The 21,306-nt window shown below is 35.5% G+C and overlaps 2 protein-coding genes across 3 annotated transcripts in view; one reads left to right on the plus strand and one right to left on the minus strand.

The window, feature by feature from the left end:
- Positions 1-1,119: 1,119 nt before the first annotated feature.
- Positions 1,120-21,306, minus strand: part of LOC113233691 (pleckstrin homology-like domain family B member 2) — a 169,109-nt gene continuing 148,922 nt past the window's right edge. For both annotated transcript variants that reach the window (XM_026468870.1, XM_026468871.1), the window contains 5 exons: positions 15,396-15,501; positions 13,015-13,146; positions 12,526-12,625; positions 9,184-9,271; positions 1,120-3,544 (listed from right to left, as the gene is read on the minus strand). In XM_026468870.1, coding sequence (XP_026324655.1) covers positions 3,362-3,544; positions 9,184-9,271; positions 12,526-12,625; positions 13,015-13,146; positions 15,396-15,501 — 609 coding nt within the window. In that variant the 3' untranslated portion in view covers positions 1,120-3,361. The remainder of the gene's footprint in view (positions 3,545-9,183; positions 9,272-12,525; positions 12,626-13,014; positions 13,147-15,395; positions 15,502-21,306) is intronic.
- LOC113233692 lies at positions 5,667-8,658 on the plus strand. The gene is made up of 3 exons (XM_026468872.1): positions 5,667-5,710; positions 5,806-6,003; positions 6,101-8,658. The coding sequence occupies exons 1-3, from the start codon at positions 5,687-5,689 to the stop codon at positions 8,066-8,068; spliced, it is 2,190 nt and encodes a 729-aa protein (XP_026324657.1). The 5' UTR covers positions 5,667-5,686; the 3' UTR covers positions 8,069-8,658.

Raw genomic sequence — 21,306 nt, forward strand, 5'->3', positions numbered from 1 at the left:
CGGTTCAGGGTATGTAAATGTGTAAAAAGCAACACGACCAGAAAATAATTGGAATTTATTTAAAAATAACAGCTATTATTCTTTGAATGAAACCAATAATGCTGTAACAGTTTTACAGACAATGTGCGATGACCCGTAAGTGATGCAAGCATTAAAAATAACAACTTCATTATGTTTATTTTTTTACACTGGTATTACACACTTGTAAAAAAAATTACGATTTTTTTGTACTTACAAAAAAATGTACATACTATTGTAAACATGCTATTACAATGTATTTATTTAAAAATTAAAATATTATTTTTAAATTGCTAAAATTAAAAATAAGTGATATATATCTATCTAATTTAAATGTGTAAACATCTGTTAAAAAACTAGATGCACGGCCTAAGCATACGATAGTTATTGCCTGAAAAGCTGCCCTTAGACCTTGAATTTAGATGCTAAAAACGACCTTTGACAACATTAAATAAAGTAACTCTTTAGTTCTTTCGTACCTTGCAATGATCTAAAACACGTCAGCCGTTTACAGTGCCACTAACTTATTTGTGATATGTTGTCTATTGTCTATGTTACACAAAGTTAATTTCACACCTTGAATGATAAAGTGACGAAGCTAAAAAAGTAATTTTTGGGAAGTAACAAAATAGATTTTAAAAAGAATAACGTATGTAAAGTTCCGACACGTTGAACGTATTTTTTATATCGAGTTTGGTTGTTACATGAATTATAAAAACAAATTATTAATAAAAAAATAATGTATTATATAAAAAAACTACACGGTACATTTGGAAACGGTTCAGCCATCTTGCGTTTTGAGACTATAGTGCATTCGCGTTAAGAAAATAGTGACTCATCGTTGACCGCCGACCTGGCCACGCCCCCTAGCCAATTAGAATGCTTGAAATTATTAAGTCGAGTTATAGGTGCCGGTGACATGTGATCAAAATTTTGCGCACTTAGAGTATGGGATAATTCAGTGGCGTACAAGTGGCAACTTAAAATTTTTTGCGTCTGTGGTTCGTTCGGGCAGACTCGGCTCGATTGTGTACTTACGTTCGCCTGCCTTCGCCACCTTTGCGTTGTTCAGGATATCGTTTTCTCAAATAGTGAAATTTGATTTCTAATTTTAAGTAAAAAAAAAATTTTGACTAGTTAACCGCCCCCATTCCAGTGCCTGAGGCATGGCCCTCTCTGCACTTCCGACACTACGCCACTGGGTTAATATGGCGTGATAATACAGAACCAGGCGTGTCTGCCATTAGACTCTGGCCATAGATGACAAAATGTATTTGATATGAAAAACTAAATATATAGGTTTTATTTCGTATATTTATTTTTATTTTGTCAGTTTTCAAAAATATTGCTTTCACAGTTATGACACTTTATTATTGAGCGTACGGTTTGACGTTTTGCATAATGGCGTTAGTTAATTTTATGCTATATAGGAGTATCACTGTGCAAAAAACACTTTAAACCTAACTGTATGACAGTGGTGAAGGCACATTTGAAGAAGATAAGTCGATATAGACCTACTTTTAAGTTGGAGAATAACTTCTTGGATCTCTTCGCCACCGCTTTATATTATATTTTGTTTGTTACACTTCTGTTAGTGAGAGGTAAAGGGCCTCAAATGCAAAATAGTAATTTTTACGTTTTAAAGATAATAAGGCTGTTAATTAAACACTTAAAATCAATCTTAATATCAAATATGTTAAATAAAAACAAACGATATTAAGACGTAATGGATTTTACCATTGCGTGATTATTAGCATTCTAAAAAGTGTTTGCAAAAACGTCTAAATTAAAAAATATGAAATTAAGGTCCTTTACCTCTCACGACAAAAACTTAAACTGTCACATCACAAAAAAGTTAACGGCACTGCAGTCATTTAGTTACTGTGTTATGATAACCATTGAAACTAAAGATTTATACTTTCCTAACTTATAACACTTATCTCTCTTAGTTAAAAGAAAAATGTTATATGAACAATTTTTATATAAATGTTGAAGTTATTCGAAATGGCAATGTAAAGTTGCCACACTAAAATTATACGCTAAAACATGGTAACATTATTTTAAAAAACATTCAAATTTCATTAGCTTAAAATAGAAAGTTCAATGACCTATTGGCAAATACCACATTAAAAAGGTGACAAGTTATTTTTTAAACCTGAAATGGTGATGATATTATTATTGTTAACATTCGTGTAGTCAGTGCAGGGAATTAGTTTAATTTTGCAATATGGCGAGGGTTAAAATATAACTTGCTAGCCCTTGAAGTTCGTAATAAAGATAGAACTCATTAATAGTTTTATTTACATGGAATTGGGCATTATTCCATTTTGATGAAATTGATTTCATTAATTTAATTTCTCTGATCTATTATTTTTTGTAATAACATTTTAGGCACTTCCTAACTTTAGGAAACACTGAGAACTCTACTCTATAGATTGGAATATATAAATGGTTTTTAATGCCTCAACAAAACATCTTATTTTTAATGTAAAAGTGGCACAACAAAACTTGTTATTGGACAAGTTGTAGTTCAGTAATTTTCACCAACATTCAGTATAATTGTAGAATGTGAATTATTATATTTAACATGCAATGTAAACGTATACTATACGGGTAATGTAAATGTAACTATACACGTAATGTAAATGTATATTACATACGTAATGTAAATGTATATTATACGCGTAATGTAAATGTATATTTTCAAAAAACCCATCAGTCTTTGAAAGGCACCAATTAAAAATTTCAATTCCAAGTCCATTAAAATGTATATAAAAATAGCTGCCTTTTTCATACTGTTCATTGGCACAATACTTAACGGTGTAGTGTAGTTTTGAATAATAGGTACTTTGTATAAAATGCATATTAGTTAGTTTTTTATTGTCGACTATTGCTCCTTGTCTTTTTAACAACATGAGTTATACACTCTGTCCTGTAACTTGCGAGTCATTTTCAAATATTAAAACAAGAAATTTCTTGTATGAAAACTTTGAAACTTCAATTTCTAGGAAATGTAATGTAGTTAATGCCTACGTTGTTGAATAAACTTCAAAAGAATCAGTAGCATTTGTAATTCATCAAATTGTACAGTTTAAAATAATTCTACTTCATTTTATTGGCAGATAAAGTTTTAGGAATACATTTCACCAACCCTTAAAAAACTTTTATATCGCTCAGCTTTAAGTTAAAATATGTAGAAAAGCTGTTATCTCTATTTTTTTACCAGCTTCAGAAAAATGAAGAAAAAAAGTTTGTTTTCTTCAGTGACAGAAAAATGATCACTTCTAGACCATCACCTCTTCCATTATAGAAAAAAATGCATATTTTTCCCCCCCACACATTTTCACTCTAAATATTCCGTGTAGCCCTGTGCACCGGTGAAAATGACGTCGATCCATATCCTAGCGGACTCCCCGGAAGGCGCCATGAGATAGTATCGCCTTTGCCTTGTTTTTACTATAAATGTTGTTTGTGGACTCGGGGACTTTGATGTGTTGCCGTGGTCCAGATACACTTCTTGTATAACCTGTCAACAAATGTAATTTGTTTCAAAATGTTGGTCATCTGAAATAGAAATAAAAATGCGCAAATTCTCTTTGACCAGAAATAAAAATGCGCAAATTCTCTTTGACCATTTCCATTATACTACAATAATAGTAACAATAATTGTATTTTTTTAATTTTTATAAGCTGCACGCCTGTCCATAACAGTTGCAGTGCCACTCCGAGCTTTAAATCGCAAAGATCTGAGGGGCACTGTCACCATGTCACTCATGTGCTGCCACTGTGCCCGACACCCTGGGTCATAAGTTGACAAGTCCCATGTGCCTGTAATTTCACCAGCAATCTTACCCTTCAAAATCGAAATGCAGTAACGCTTACATTACTGCTTGGTGGCAGAAATAGGTAAGATGGTAGGAATTCTTTGGACTAACTCTTTCACGAGGAGCTCTCTCTACTACTACTAAATATATATACCGGGTGGAAATTTAACCTAACCTGGAGGGTGGCATTACAGGTGGAAAGTACTCTAAATACTGGGGACAGAAATTTTTACTTAAAGGAAACATTCCTTTATTTTTTAAAAGAAATAAAACTGCATTCATAAAGGAAATGAAACTATTTTTCCGGATTTAAATCGCGTATATTTGTTTTTTCAAACAAACAGAGTCAACCGTGACCATGGGACCTGTAAAGGGCCCGAAACGTCGGTTTGTTTGAAAAAACAAATATACGCGATTTAAATCCGGAAAAATAGTTTCATTTCCTATGTGTAACAATCGCGAAAACCTAAGAACTCAATATGCATTCATAAATTTTCGAAAATTTCTAGCAACACGCGGGAATCAAACCCGCTTTAATCTGAAAAAAATGCACCCTGCACTTTTATTGCATCGATCGATAGGGTTAATTATAAGAATAAAATCTCTCTCACAAAATTGGTTAATTAAATGAAAAAAAAAAAACCATACCTTAACGTATTTTAATAAAACGAAAAAAATGGTAATCTAATTAATTAGTTGCTCGAAATGAGCTCCATTTTCTTGGATACACAAATTTAATCTTTTAACGAATTCATTTTCAGTAACTTTTAATAACGTGTTGTGATGAATTGTGTTACAAATCGTATTCTAAACCTCAGCCTTCAACTCGTTTACACTCGCATACGATTTAAGGTAAAGGACGATGACCAAATCTGCCCTAGCATGTACAGAAAATTCATATTTTTTAGTATCCTATATTAATTGAAACTAGATTTTTGATAATAATATAAAACGAATCAAAGCTGCAGTTTATATTTGAATGTTAAAAAATATTTTTTTATGCAATTCCGTTGCATTTCCGGTTTATTATTTTATTGTGGCGACGACAGGTGATTTTATGGCTCTGGGTACTTGTCATAATGAGCCATTAGTATGTTAATGTCATCTGAGTTACCTGATATAATTAAGTACGGGGTGGAATAAATACCTTATTTTTAGGGAGAATTTCCGGCCACCATAAAATCATAGAAGTTTAATTAACAATACTTTTGAATTATTTACGCCTGTTATTGTTACAATGCACCGAATTCATTAATTATTTATATATAACGCTATATATTAATTCAGAGATAAGATATTGAGAAAGGAATGTAATCCATTGCTTCATTAATATTAACCCTAAATAATAATAATAATAAAATATTTAATTTCTCTCCACGAACATAACGGATAAATATAAATGAATAAATACTAACAAATAAGTACTTGAAATGCTTTTTATATTGTAATTTTTTTCTTCGCCTACGTTTAAGAAGGATTAATGGTGAATTAAACGGAAAAATATCTTCAGTTCTCAATTTACTTAAATCCAAGGTCATGAAATAATTTTAAAAAAATGTCACGTGTGTCAATTGTTACTGTCGCGTTGTTGTTTGTGGTTGTTGTGTTGTGTTCTGTGGCGGCGTGCGTATGCGATTGTTGTTTTGTGCGAAAAAGCGCGTATTACATACATTTTTTTGTAAGTAATATCGACGACTTTGGCTTTTCTACTGGACTTACGAAACGTGTTAGTTTGTCGGTGAATTACAACTACAATGTTGCGGTGCATCAACTGTCTTTTGTGTGTGCAACGTATTCAAAGACATGCAGTTAGCGAACTATCCGTGCAACTGCAAAACATCTTCATGGAATGGTTGGCATTACCACAAGTAAGTAATCTTGAATGATTAGTATATAGAAGTTTACATTATACATATTAGTGTAGTTATTTGATAACAAATGGTGACATTGATGTTGTTTTCAGCTTCCTGTTGATGCTGTGATATGCCACGCTTGCTATATAATAGCAAATGAAAGTGCCAATGATACTGACCCAAGGAGGAGGCTTGGCCATACTAACGTATGTGTTGGATGTGGTTGTTCTGTTTTGAATATAAGAAATCATAACCTTGAAGAAAATAGCCCATTGCTGAATGTTTTTGAATGGAATATCAATCTGCCGGTATGTATCAACAAACTTATTTCCATAAAATAATGAATCTAGACTTATGTGTATTAAGTTACAAATGATTTAACATTTTTTATATTTTTTTGTACAGGGCCATAGAAATCAGGTGTGTCATACATGTTGGGTGCGAGGAAATCGAAGAGTTGTACAAGATGTACAAAGGATTTCAGTTGAAATTCCGCTTCCACCTGAGCAACCCCGAAGCCCTGTGGAGAATGAACCATTGGAATCGTCTATATATCCTGTGGTTGACCAGAGAGTATTAGCATTGAGATCTATTGTTTTACCAAACTATAAACGTTCGGCGAATACTTCTAGCCGTTGTGTTTACAACATGTGTCGCAATGCAGCAGGACATTTAGTGCCCACATTTATAAAGGTTATGTTGGTAAGGGAATATAACTTTTATGTTCCACGATCTACTAGAGTCTGTGAGTTGCATTTGTTTAGTAACACTTGGCAATCATTACCTGAATTAACAAATACATTTTCTGATTTTAATGCAACTCAAATAGAAGACATAATTGAACTAGCTAAAAAAGAAGTATGCTTTGATTTTGAAAATGTACAAGATATGCCTAACCATATTTGTCACTACTGGACTGGTTTGAATGTTACTGAATTTTTGACATTATATAATGAATTATCATTAGATAATTATGTAACATCACCAAAATTGTCTCTAGCTATATACTTAATAAAACTTCGAACTGGTGATAGTAATAAAAGATTGTCCTCACTTTTCCAAATGTCTCGAACTACTTTAGAAAGGCAAATGAAAAAAGTGAGAGAATATCTTGTGGAACATTTTGTACCTCGTCACATAGGCCTGCAGCACATAACAGCTCACGACATTTCTAACAGAAATCTGTCTATACCGAATGCCTTATTTGGGAACCCTAACAGTAATGTAGAGGACAGACCTGCAATAGTCATATGTGACGGTACATATATATATATAGAAAAAAGTTCCAATTATTTGTACCAAAAAAAGACTTACAGTCTTCATAAATATAGCAACTTAGTGAAACCATTTCTTATGGTGAGCTGCGATGGCCATATCATAGATGTATTAGGTCCATATGCTGCCACTCAAACAGATGCTGATATAATGAAAGATTTATTTAGAGAACCAAATAGACCTATGAGAACATTTTTTAGAGAAAATGATGTTTTTATTTTAGATCGTGGATTTAGGGATGCAATTGCACTTTTAGAGAGTTGCAATTATAAAGTCTTTAAACCGGAGAATTTAGATGAAGGTGAGACACAGCTGACTACATTACAAGCCAACAAAAGCCGCTGTGTAACTTTATGTCGGTGGGTAGTTGAAGTAGTAAATGGTAGATTCAAGCGAGACTTCAAGTTATTTAGGCAGGATTTCTTTAATACTGCCCACCAACATCTAATGGACGATTTTAAGGTTGCAGCTGCCCTTATCAATCGTTTTCATCCCCTTATTATAGATCGCTCCGATGCCCAAATGATTATTAGTCGGGCATTGGAGCAATTACAAGTACCTAACCACCTAGCTCGGTTTGTAGCAGAGTTTAATCTTAATCGTAGGCGTGTAATGTTCTCCAGAATTGATGGCAATCTTCCTCAACTTGAATCTTTTCCTAGGTTCACGTATGACCAATTAGTTTTGTTCTCTCTGGGGCCATACCAGGTAAAGCAAGCTCGGTCTTATTATGGTGAGCATATTCGTGAGAATGGCATCTATGAAATAGAAGTATGTCCACAATTGGAGCACTCCGAAGAAATGGTTACACATGTTGGAGGAAATCAACCCTGTTTGTTAAGGGGCAGAGTTAAATCTCGACATGTAAGTCAGAGACAATATTTCACATATATATTGTTCGAAACAGAAACGAGCAGTCAGTCTCCTTTTGAGTTGATATTAGGATATTCCTGTAGTTGCTTAGTAGGAAACCGAACAGTTGGCTGTTGCTGTCATGTCATGACAATGATTTGGTTTTTGGGATGGGCAAGATATGAAGAAAACATAACGGCACCAGCCACATATTTAGATAACATTTTAATAGATATCGAAGATTAATTGTATAGAAAGATAATAAAATAATGTGGTATATTTGTGACAGATTTTTTTATTTTCTTTACCCTGCTTCCGATCGTCTATTTATGACATTAGTAAATAGACTTCTACCATAAGTGGCCTACTCCACTCCTGGGAGGTGACCTTGGTTCTCCAAAATGACCATCGCGTTCGTAAACTTAATCGTAAAGACCTACTTTTCGTAAAGTCTGATAATATGTACCTACAATTGGTGAGAGTACGATATGAACGGAATGGTTCATTGGTCGGTTAATGAGTAGGTACGAATACGAAGGTCGTTTTAGAGATCGGTCACCCTCTACTAATCCACTAAAGCCCTACATAGATTACGCTAATTGTTATTGAAATCGAAATTAGCTTGTGAACAACTTATGTATGTACAAATGTGTGACAAATTATTAGACGTTTATAGGTTAGGAAAAGTAGATTTTAAAAATTAAATATAAAAAAATCCGCTGCTTTAAATGAAAAACGAAGAATTAATTCAAAATCTAGGTGTTATGTGCTTTAAAATGCACCACGTATAACTTATGTACACGACAGTTTATGTTAGGGCATGCCTCCATACTGAATTGGTCATCATCCTTTGATTTTTAACATATCCCCACAAAAAAAAAATCTAAAGGGTTGAGATCTGGTGATCTCGCAGGTCATCTGATTGTGCTGTTTGTACCAATCCAGGTATTAAAATGGTTACTAATGTAGTACTTTAACTTGACCCATTGAATTTATAACTCCAGATTTCATGATTTGTAAGAGAGATTTCATCCTCATAATTGACCCTATCGATTGATTTAATAAAAGTACAGGGTGCATTTTTTAAAAGATTTTAGCGGGTTCGATTCCCGCGTGTGGCTAGCAATTTTCGAAAATCTTTGAATGCAGTATTATTTCTTTTTAAAAATAAAGGAAGGTTTCCTTTAAGTAAAAATTTCTATCTCCAGTATTTAACGAACTTTCCTTCCAAGTGGCATTACAAATTTCCACCCTGTATATTATGTATAACGTATATTGTAATTTTTTATGCTATTGTGTAGGTATACCAATTCTTTCTAAGTGTAGTGTTCAGTGCAATAAGAGCAACATCTTCTTCTTACCTGGAAATAAGCGCCGCCCCTTGGTTTTTTCTCACTTTTATCCCAGTAGTAGACGAACGTTTTCGTTTCTCTATCGAAAACGAACCACCTGCAAACAAATTTAAACATTATTATTAGTTGTTGTTAGCAACGGTAACAATCAAATCGATAATGTTGTTGGCATACGTTGAATGTAGCAAAGACCGCATCGAATTTTTATCGGCTTTGATATGGTGTAGTGTCATTCTTAACCTGTCACGCTCCCCAGAGACAGACGAAATGTAGCTGCGCTTTGGAGACGCCCCATGTGGTTCTAGGGGTCGTATTCTAGAACTCTACTCAATGTTCAAGTCAGGATTTGAGTATGGTTTAAAGCACTCGAAATCATACTCAAGTCCCTGCCATTAGGGTCGTGCTTCCAGTGCTTGAAATCATACTCAGATCCTGACTTGAGCTTTGAGTAGAGTTCTGGAATACGACTCTAGGACTCTACAGTACCAAAATCATTAAAGACACCGTATGTCTCTAGGATGCGTGACAGATAAGGTTATTTTTAAATACTTTGTTTCGTGCCTTTTTACGAAACATAATGTTGATTTAGCCTTGAATAAACTTTTTAGTTTTTTAAATTTTTATTTAATTTATATTCAATTATTTTTATGTGAAATTACTCCACTAGTTTGTTATAATTATTAACACAAAGATCGAAGATGTCAGAAATCTCAGTTGTTGCCGCTTTGTTGGTATAGCGTCTGGCACGGTATGCTGGAAGACGTCGGCAGAGAACAAATAAGTAATGAGAACGGACACTCTCCGCCCCTCCCTAGCTTTGGATACCGCATCACGCCCCGCACATTGACGGTCACATTGACTGAACGAGACCAAGGCTGTCGGCGAGCCGTTTTCGCGCTAAGACGGCTTTGATATTTGAATATAGTTTTCATTTATTCATTACGAAATTTGTACGTTAATATATAACATCATTTTAAGTTACTATTTACAATAGTCGTGAATCGTGCTGTGTACGGCTGTTTATAACCATCTAAACGGGATAAAGAGAGGAGTTTCTTTCGTTTTTTGAAAGATGAAACGTAGTAAGTAAACAAACTTATGTCTGAGACTCACTCAGTTATTGTTTTCTTTAGTGCAGAGTAATATATAATACAGAATTATTGTATCAATATAATAAGACGCCATAACTTCGTGAGCTAGACAAGGGTACTCGAATTTTCAATTTTTATTGCCGATAAATATTACGTAGTGAATATACCTAATTATTAACTAGGTAATGATAAAGTTGGACACGCAATTTCAAATACTTTGGTTACCTTTTTTAAAAAGTCCAAAGTGCTTTTAATATATTTTTTAAATAAATCTTCAATATTATTCTAATTAGTGAATTAATAAAAATATAATATTATATTGATATAAATACGTAATGAACATGTATAATTATTAGGATTCTATAATAGAATTATAGATAACAGATTCGCGAAATATCCCATATGTTACCAGGTGGTGACAAACGGGTTAAAGAAATCTCAGTTGTAGCCAGTGCAGTGGTGATTTCTACTGGCGACAAATGGAAATAAAATCCCACATATTACCAGGTGGTGACAAATGTGATAAAAAATCTCAATTGTAGGCAGTGGTGACTTCTACTGGCGACAAATGGAAAAAAAATGTCATATGTTACCAGGTATGACAAATGGGATAAAAAGATCTGTTGTAGCCCACTGGCGACAAATGGAAATTAAAAAATCCCAATTAATGTTTGTTTACTGCCACCATCGAAAGGGAATAAAATAAAATTCGAGTTTAATGATAGAAGTAGATAAATGATAGAAATAGATCTTATTTAAAAACAGTCTTAAACATCAGATATTTCCAATACCATGCAATAATTAAAAATCACAAAAATTATCACATCATTTACAATTATCCAGAAAGTCTGGACACTACAAATATAAAACAACAGTTGAAATAAAAAACCACTGCACTGGTCACCACTGGCAACAACTGGGATTTTATTTCCCATTTGTCACCAGTGGGAACAAAACCAATAGTGACAACTGGGAATAAGCCAACCAAATTAAAAGATGAATGATGCGAATGAAGCTTCATACATGACATTGTCTTTTGATTTCGTAGAGCATCACTTTTTTTGATAATATCAAGTGACGGGGCGAACAAGTCGTGCGCGTGATGGTAAGCTCCACGGTTGTCCATAACAGCTGCAGTGCCACATAATTCTTAGCTCCAGCTAACCTGGATGAACTCTTTCACAAGGAGCTCTACTACTTCCAGGTGGTGTCACGCGGATCTTGCGTAATAATGATAGATGTAACACTCGGTCCACATGAATTTATTGTACAAGGTATATAACAGTAGGCAAAAGGTGAAGGAAAAGAAAGAAGGAACAGGCTGCAACAAAATGCGTATAGCTTAACATCAGGTCCACGACTTGTTCGTCCCGTCATTGAATATTATTTAAGAAAAACCTTCTACATGCTGGTTTTCCGTCACAGTTAAGGAAAGATATTGCTGCTGAACAATTTAACTTAGAAATAAAATCATAGGTGCATGCTACCAAATGAAAGAAATGAAAGAAATGTAATTTATTCAGCACAATACACGTGGAGTACAATATTAATAATTAGTATTAAAAGTGTATTATTGCACTGAAAAGGACCCAACTCAGCTAATACTGCGGCAGGGCCACAGCGTTGGTTTTCAGTGGACCCTTTTCGAAAATGCCGATTAAAAGAAATAAAAATATATAAATAAAATAAAAACAAACGTGGACGCGAGTTAAAGAAAAACTTAAACATGAAACAATATAATTAAATAGGAAACATAACACAAATTTCAGCTAATGTCCCAACAAAGATTCACTCTGCTTTTTCTTTTTAATTTTGTATTTTGAGGCGCATTACACAAATAAAATTGTTCCAGACGTGTTTTGTAGATTTAGAATGTGCTTTTTGAGTTGACATTTGAACGCATAAACGGATTGTGAAGAACGCATTGGTGGCGGTATGTTGTTCCAGATTTTCGCCGCGGAATATTTAAAACTGCCTTTATATGCCGAAGTTTTGTGTTTTGGAATGCAGAGTGGAAACCTGCAGGTGCGCGGTCTATTAGTCCATGTGAGACGTTCATGGAGGTAAAAAGGTTTTAGCTTTTTATCACTCCAAATAGAAGCGTGGCTAAATGGGAGTATCTTCGCGACGACATGTTTAGTGTTTTAGCTTCATTGGATTCAATGGATTCGATTGTCGATCTCATAAATAAGAAGTAACTGTTTTCTCACTGGGATGTTACCGTTCTTATCTGGTTAATAATACTGTTTAAGGCACTAACCGTTTGGACCATGTATGGAATTTGGCGCCGAGTTTATGTAGATAACCGCGACATGATGTCGACGTGATCGTCACGTAGGGGCACAACTCAATCTGATGACCTGCAAAAATACTCTCATATACAGTCTGAACACTTTTTGCAAGATACATACACACACACATTTAGAGGAATGAACAAAAGAGAGAATACAAAATTGTAATACAATAAATATGAATTAGACATCGCGCGTTGTAGAGCCATACTGTATCTCTAACGCGTAGGTGTATTTCATCGACAATAAAAAAAATATTTAATTAGTAAAAATTCATAAAATATTAAAACAAGTACCAAAACGTACAACTGAACAATGAAAACAAAAATACAAAAAAAATGACAACTCTAATTTTATTTGTTGTAAGGAAAAGATGAAACTTTCTAGTTTACCATATAACAAATAAACGTTTTACTCACTGTTGAAATAAATTACGTACAATAATAAAGTGTACTTACCCGCTGATTCGACGTGTCTGTACAGATCAAAGTCGTCCCTGTCGACGGGTAGGTACCGTGTGAGCGGGCGCTGCGAGTCGCTGTAGGGTGCGATCCCGCGGCGACTTCGGCGGGGCGCGTTGCTGATTTGGACTGAAAGATAAATAATTTCTTTTTCACCTCACTAGCTCGAAAAGACTTTCTTTGTCATTAGAAATCTACGCGCTAAAGCGTTTTCTCCACGCTAGCGTGGAAAAGGTATTTGAAATTTGAACTCGATCATCATCTATATTATATATATATAAATTTTCTTTCGTTGAAAAAAGAAAACATAATGACATGTTCAACTACGCGATTTGTCGTACATTATTTATGTAACATAAATCCGTTGCTATATTTTATTGTTGACATTAAATTGACAACGATAACTAATTTTGTTTATTTTAACTGATTTGTCATAGTTCAACTGTTTTTCTTTTATCTACCATTTTCCTCGCTAGAGTGAGGTGAAAATTTGTGTATTTCGCTCGGCAGCAAAGTCGTTTTGCGTCGCGTGCCTTAAAACCCTTGCAACGCTCAAGATTCTATACTTAGGGTCGTATTCCAGAACTCTACTCAATGCTCAAGTCAGGATTTGAGCAGACTTGAGTATGATTTCAAGCACTGGAAATACGACTCTAATGGCAAGGACTTGAGTATGATTTTCAGTGCTCACTGCAATACTCAAGTCCTGGCTTGAGTATTGAGTAGAGTTCTAGAATACGACCCTTAGTACCTTGCTCAGATTTCAATACAAACACTCGCGTCAAACGACTTTACAGCTTTGCATAACAAATAACTATTTTCATTATTATTGAACATAAGCAGGCGTTTAACCGTATGGTAACAAATGTGGTCGAGAATGAATCAGGCATGCCTTATCATCATACTCATGACCCATTATGCTTCCGACTGCTGCGCACAATTCTACTCTACAGAGAGGATTTAGGTAAGGTGATGAAAGGCCCAATGAAAGTCATAAGACTTTTGTGTCATAAGTCCTAAGTCAACCACTGTTATAAGTAGCGTGCATACCGTTCTAGATTACTCTATTGTTTTCGTAAATATATTTACGTGCAAGTGTCCTCTGCGTTGACCCCACCCCCGTCATGCACAGACTTATTACCGTTTAGAGCGATCTATTTAAATATCTGATTAATTTAGAAATCTGATGAATAATGAACGGTTACACACGGCGATTGCAAACGCGATGCAGTCGCTAATCGTCTATCTTTACACACGCGCGCGATTCTAAGCAGCGATGCAAACGCGCGACTTATCGATACAAATGAAAATTTGGGATATACAGGCGATTGTACAATGTCGCCTATAAATCGCAACTGTAGCGATACAATCGTTGCTAAAAGTCGCGTGTGTCTCTATAGGTCGTGGAACAAAATTTGTTGTTTATGATGTTAGAAATATACTCCTGCGAGGTTATTAGCATTTTAAAAATAATCCTGTGTATACATATCGCGCAGTCTCGGACATTCTCGTAGCTACCGTATCGCATCCAACTTTGTTACACAATTGACATTCAATATGCTATATATAATTTCGTTACAAAAGCAAGCTTCCTTGCGTTTCGCAGTGATATGAGTCTTAGGGCCTATGCACACGGCGTATTTTATACGCGCCCGTAAACGCGCGTCATCTACGCGTATACGCGCTGTAGTTGCGCGTATGTAAACCATTTAAACTATTTATTAAAAAATGTTTTTTACACAATTTACAAAATTAATTAATAGTAAAATAATTATCATAAATAAAAATAAGTACGTGTGTGACGAACACGAGCTCAGGAAAATGTTGAAATCAGTTTGTAATGACTTCAACCCTGATTTTCTTCTTTCTGATGTATCGTGCATTTTGATAAGAGACAGTTTTAATTTTAGTTTTCTTTGTAAATTTCAGTTAGTTTTTGAAATGAAGCAACTACGTGAACTCGCGCAGTTGGAATCGATTCACTACAGCGTGCCTGTGGCGCGTATACACGCAGACGACGCGCGCTATCTGCGTGTAAAATAAAATAGGCTCTTATTAGACGGCCGCGCGACTATCACTTGTCATACAATTTCTAGAAGCGCTGCAATCGTGCAGCGACGGCCGCGCGCTATTCGACAGAATTTTTCAAAATAACCACGTTGGATGAAAATTTAATTCAAGAATTTATAGAGAATGTAAAACAACACCTTACAATATAGGATAGCAGTTCCGCCAGTTATTCCAATCGACTGGATAAAAAAATGGCATGGGAAACTTTGGTCGCACTTCAGCAGCGCGACGTTCGCGCGGCTGCAGCGCTTCTAACAGCGGCTAATTTGAACGCGCCCTTAGGCTCGATATGGAATGTTATTACTTACGTATGTTCTCTCTGCTGAAGTCTGATGCATGGCTAAGAGGTCGGCTGTCGCTGTCACTTCGTTTCTCATCTTCTGTAGACTCAGTCCGTGAGTTTCGTACTTGCAGCTGTGAATAAACAGACATAACTCCATTATTGTACACATTTAATAGCTAACATGGACCAAAAACGCCTGAGGACTGCCAATCTCCATACTGCAGATCGTAACTTTGAAAAAGGTCAAAATTCCGTCCTATATCCAGATGGCGCTGATCAATTGTTTGCAAGTAGTTTATATTATGTAAATGGACGTGGATATCAATTAATTCCTTTTTAATATGTAATTATAAGTCGACACTTTAACAAATATGCGCGCCAATAGATGGCATTGTGTGTTACAAACTAATTTATAAATTAACGCTTACTAGTAGAGGTAGATGGCGTTAATCCTCAACAATTTAAAGAATAGTCGGCATTATCCATAAAAATCTGTGCAATAAGCGCCATCTAGTTGGTTTGTTTGTTATCACTAGAAATTAGAGTAGCTTTGTAAATTGTGTGAAGAGTGTTGATAAATGATGTTCTACCCTTAATAAGCCACTTCTCAACACAAGGCTTTTTATGGCTCACGCTTATTTCGTTTTAATTAGTGTGATGAGATTTAAAACAGAGCCACAGGTGGCCTGATGTGTGATTGTTTTTTTAATTACTTTGGCAAAATGTGTTTATTTCCACGACTACAATCATCCTATACTTGATGGAGCGAGCTATGCTTGGGGTTTCTCTGATGGACCGAATTCCTAAGGAGGTCATACGTCACAGAACTAAAGTGACCGACATAGCTCACAAAATCAGTAAGCTTAAGTGGCAGTAGACCGGGGACCGGGCATGTCTGCAGGAGGGTTTTATTTATTTATTTATTTTGTACAACTTACACTTACAGTACTTATTGTAAGTCATAGTTACAAAAAAGGTGAGTCGATCATTGGCCAAAGATAGGATGCGGAATTTGGACCACAGAGCTTTGGGCGGTGACCGCCTCCAAATAGTAACCAGCGGATGTTAGAAATTTCGTTTCAGTGTTGCTGAACACGTCAATATCATTTGTTTTGCTTAAGAATTTACGGCTAGGGCTTCGAAGAATGGTGTCCGTCTTAGTCACTGTGCGGGTTAAATAAAAATTGAATAGAGGGTATTTGCGCTGACGAACGACGTTACGTGAGATTGGCGGGATAAAAAAAGGAATTTGAGCCAATAGAGGAGGGTTAATTATATATCCTCTTATTAGCGATCTGTATGATACCATGCCCAAAATAAAGGGTGTATGGTACATATAAGGATAGTACCCACAAAGTTCACTATATAAATATCTCAAAAATGATTTCTGGATTCGTGGAACATTGCTTTATAGAGTTTATTGTGGGGATTCCACACTGCCCCCGTAGCTTCCAATTTACTTCGAACAAAGGCGTTATATAAATTACAAATTGCCTGTCGATGGTCAAAAAACTTAACTACATAAGCCAAGACTTTTCCAAGCACTATTACATATATCAATAACATGATCATTAAATTTGAGTCCAGAATGGAATCTTACTCCCAAATCACGAACAGACTTCACACGGTTCAAGGTCGTGTCACCGAGGCTGTACTCAATGCGGATTGGATCTCTCCGGGAGTAAGACAGGGTTGATCGCCGATGGAGCAGACTTGTTCTGGAATGGCCACCACGTCAAGGAAAACGTAGTGTGGGATGCCCTGCGGCAAGATGGACGGACGATTTGAGCAAGGTGGCCGGCAGTGGCGGGATGCGGGCATTATTAGATTGGGAGAGTTGGGAGGCTTATGTCCATCAGTGGACGCGTGTAAGCTGATGATTGCATCATCCTACACAATTAATTACTAGTCAGACATCTCTAGTCAGCTGCCGGTACCTGGCTGAGTGAAGCTACGACAAGAAAAGTCGTTGAAAACCAAAGACAAAGATCCGACAAACAAGCGCGTAGAAAAACTCTTGAGGTCCGCTGGTTCGTTCCGTGTCTTAGTTGGCATAGCGTCGGGCACGATTTTCTAGAAGACGCTGGTTCGAATCCAGCCGGCGCGAAGGAATTTTATTCTAAGTGTTCGTTCGTCAAAGTCAAAGATTATTTATTCCATAGGTAAAATAAATTTACACTTGAAAACGTCACATTTAAGCTACTGCTCGTTCACTACGCTGACCTCCCTGAGAAGGAGCAAGAAACTCTAGCTATTGCTCTTTTCAAATAAAATGAAATACTATGGAATACACTTTGAATCAAATTTGTGTGGATTCTGGAGCCATGTCGTCTTTCCATACATCTTTATCTAACACGTAGTCTTCAATTTTGTAATATGATTTTTCGATCAAAATATTTTTAATGTAGTTTTTAAACTTAGGAAATGATAAACTTAATATATGCTCCGGAATCTTATTGCAAAAACGTATACAGTTCACCATAAAAAAGTTGTTTACCTTGGTTAAACGAAATCGTGGTACCATGAGTTTGGACTTAGCTCTAAGGTTAATATTATGGATATCTTCTTTCTTATTGAAATTATGTATATTTTTACGGGCATATAAAATATTTGAGTAAATGTACTGTGATGCCACAGTCATGATACCAGTTTCCTTAAACTTTTCTCTGAGAGAAACCCGAGAGCCTAGACGGTACACAGAACGAATCTCTCGTTTTTGCAATACAAATCGTTCATCTTTGTATTCATAATCATAAAAAAACGTTGTTTATGATGTTTCTAATATAGACTTGCGAGGTTGTTTGTATTTTACAAATAACCCTGTATAACATGTTTAAATGGTCAGTACTTTGTTCATTTCACACCCTGTTTACCGGACGTTGTTTATAATCTCAAACATACGTTTCCATTGTGACGCACGCGCATCACGAGTAAAGGAAATATTTAATGTGTAGGCCGGCGTTACTACACTCTTAGTAATTGGATATTTTCAAAACATTTACAGTATTTAATGGAAAACATTGTATAGGTCGTGATTCATGTTTTTTTCTTCTTACAGTGTCGAAGGTTCTTTAATTTAAAAACTGTTTTTAGAGGTATATACAGGATGTAATCGTTTAGTGTGCCCAGGCGATTGTTCCATAAATATAAGAAGATATGAAAAAGCTTTAAACTGATATGGAAAGTACGTTACCTAATAAGTAAATCGACATCAATAACTTTTTGAAAAAATATATTTTATCGAGTCGATATTTTATAAGACCGACTCAGTTTCATGTAAGAATCATTTCATTGTATAGGATGAAAAAAATCGAGACAGCAGAAGTATATAAAGTTGCTATCACAGTTTTTATTTATAGCTATGTCAGATCAACAAATGCGTTCAGATACGGAGTGAATTGAAATGATTCTTAACCCGAAAAATATTCGCTTTTAGTTATATAAAAGAAGCACACTTTATTCACTTTATATTTTTGTTAACTTGTTTATTGACATGGAGTAAATTTAATATTATTAAAAATAGGGATATAGGTCAACAGCTCTATATAGTTCACACGGAAATGAAAACAACAATAAAGTACGCTGTTCTAAATACAAATTCTTATAGACGTTAAATCTAATAATTAATGGGCGTTTTAAAAGTTTGAGTGGTCCGTACTTGCATTCTGTTTCTCATTTACGATCAAAAGGTAAAAAAAATAATTATTTGTATTCACAGACGTGATGATAAACAAAATGTAGGAATGAGTACCTTACAAACACTAGTAATCACGATATTTGATTTTTTTTAATGTAAAATATAGGTGCGCATTTGACCTCCATCTCACCTGATGGAAAGTGACGATGAGGTCGACCATGGAGCATGCACACTTAAATAATGCCTATTCACTGTCGCCTTGAAAAGGTCCAAGTTACATCGTTCAGGGAACAAGTCTGCAGGCAGGGAATTTCACTCCATAGCCGTTCGCCATATAAATGTGGAAGCGTAACGCTTCGTGCGAATCTTTGGAATATCCACAGCATAGGGGTGGAACCCAAGCCTACACCTAATCCCCCGGTGATGGAAAGGGGAAGGCGGAATTAAATCGTGTAATTCCATCGCACACTCTCCGTGATATATCTCTTAAGTTCAAGGCTCTGCAACTTCGTCTCCACTTATTCCGAGTCACCTATAAACCTCTTGCCACGGTTGTCAATTGAATCCAAAGTGGCCAGTTGATATGTAGCAGAGCCATCCCACAGGTGGCTGCAGTACTCCGTGTACGATCGGACTTGTGCTTGGCACACCTGAAGTAACTGTCCCGGTGTAAAGTAACGCCCTGGACATTTATAACAGATGAATACACTCGAAATCGTTAATTAAAATCTACTACTCTTTCTAAGGCAGATTTCACTGAGATGAATAAGTAAGAAACTCCAGGTTGTCCAGGAGTAAGTTGCTTTTTGCCAATAAACATTTGTGCACATTTTTTTTAGAGCCTATACTGTCCTATGTTTATTATTTACGATATTAATTTCGAATATATATAGAATGAGTCATTCTGGAAGAGTTGAATGGGTTCCAGTTACTTTTCATCCGGAAGACAGTGCGTTTTGGAATTCTTGCTCATCCATGTGCGTTTTCGCGCATTCTTTAACAAGAATCGGAGTAATGGCGGTATCCGACCACATCACTGTGATTCCCCCATAGGCCATAAATAAAAAAAAAATCATTGGCTTATCCCGGTTAGATCAACTCACTAAGTTAGTAACTAGTTAACAAGCTTCCAAAAACTATAAATGTCAATGTAATTAGGTCACGTTATCATTCACTTTTGTGCATCGGAAGTGAGCGCATCGCGAGACTAATTATCACCACGTGTGAGTCATCGAAACTTAATCACTTTGTTTTTGAGTGTCACTATTCCAAATCAAGTGTTTACGTGTTGTGAAAGCATGGAGATCCAAGAGCATGGTATGTACTTTTATTATCAATTTTTTTTAATTTTTTTTATGCATATTTTTTTTTATATAATTTTTTTATTGAAGGCAGTTTTTTGGTGAAAATTTTTGGCATAACTTAATTTCCTTTAGACCTACAACTTTTGGCTGCGCTGAGCTGCACCTGAGGTATATGGTTTTTGAATAAGGAGTATGTCCTTATTAAGAGCTATAAGTTTCATTTGCATCTTGCTGCCTCTTCTTGGCTTAAAGGGGTGTCAAATTATGCATGTCCATAGTATTGAATTTTAATTTTTTTTTAAGTTCAGCTTTCATATTGTTTTAGGTACATTTTTCAAATGTTCTGTATCGAGGATGACAATTTTTGATATTTGGCACTCTAAAGTGGGTAATCCAAATGAAAAAATGCAACACGTCCTGAGCACTTTGACCGAAACATCATCCCTTTCTGACGACATCGAAAATATTGATTTAGAGACTTTAAGCCTTAAAATTAAGAATATTTGTAAACGAATTTCCCACTACTGGGCAAAGTCGAATCGTACTAGATCTAAATTCTTAGAAAAATATTCAGATTGGCTGCATGTCGTTGAAAATATTGATGTACAGCGAACTGAGTTACGTGTATCTCAGAGCTTTGACGAAGTTAAACCATCAACTTCTTCATCGCATGGCCGTCCGAGAATTAACTTTGACGACACCAGTAAACGTACAAAAAGGAGAAGATGCCAATCTTAGTTTGTCTAACCAAGACCCTTCTCTTGTACAGTCATTGCTCAATGCGTCCGATAGCTTGTCTTGTCCTGAAATCGATTCTAGCGAAGTTTTATCGCTCATTGTTGAAGCTCAGTTAACTCGACATCAATATATATTAGTAAAGAAATTTATAGACAATAAGTTTTCAAAAACCATTTTCCCATCTTACCAAAGTGTCGTGGAATCTAAAAAACACTGTTATCCTTCAGATATTACTGTTACAGAATCATCCGCCGAAG

The sequence above is a fragment of the Hyposmocoma kahamanoa genome, unplaced genomic scaffold (genome assembly GCF_003589595.1).
Source record: "Hyposmocoma kahamanoa isolate Upper Pololo Valley unplaced genomic scaffold, ASM358959v1 79, whole genome shotgun sequence".
Classification (NCBI taxonomy): domain Eukaryota; kingdom Metazoa; phylum Arthropoda; class Insecta; order Lepidoptera; family Cosmopterigidae; genus Hyposmocoma; species Hyposmocoma kahamanoa.

What these genes read in the sequence shown, in the direction of transcription:
- LOC113233692 (XM_026468872.1), top strand. Translation starts at nt 5,687, where the DNA reads ATGGAATGGTTGGCATTACCACAA. An exon ending in AATGGTTGGCATTACCACAA is followed by an intron (nt 5,711 to 5,805) that starts GTAAGTAATCTT and finishes TGTTGTTTTCAG; the next exon opens with CTTCCTGTTGATGCTGTGAT. An exon ending in AATGGAATATCAATCTGCCG is followed by an intron (nt 6,004 to 6,100) that starts GTATGTATCAAC and finishes TTTTTTGTACAG; the next exon opens with GGCCATAGAAATCAGGTGTG.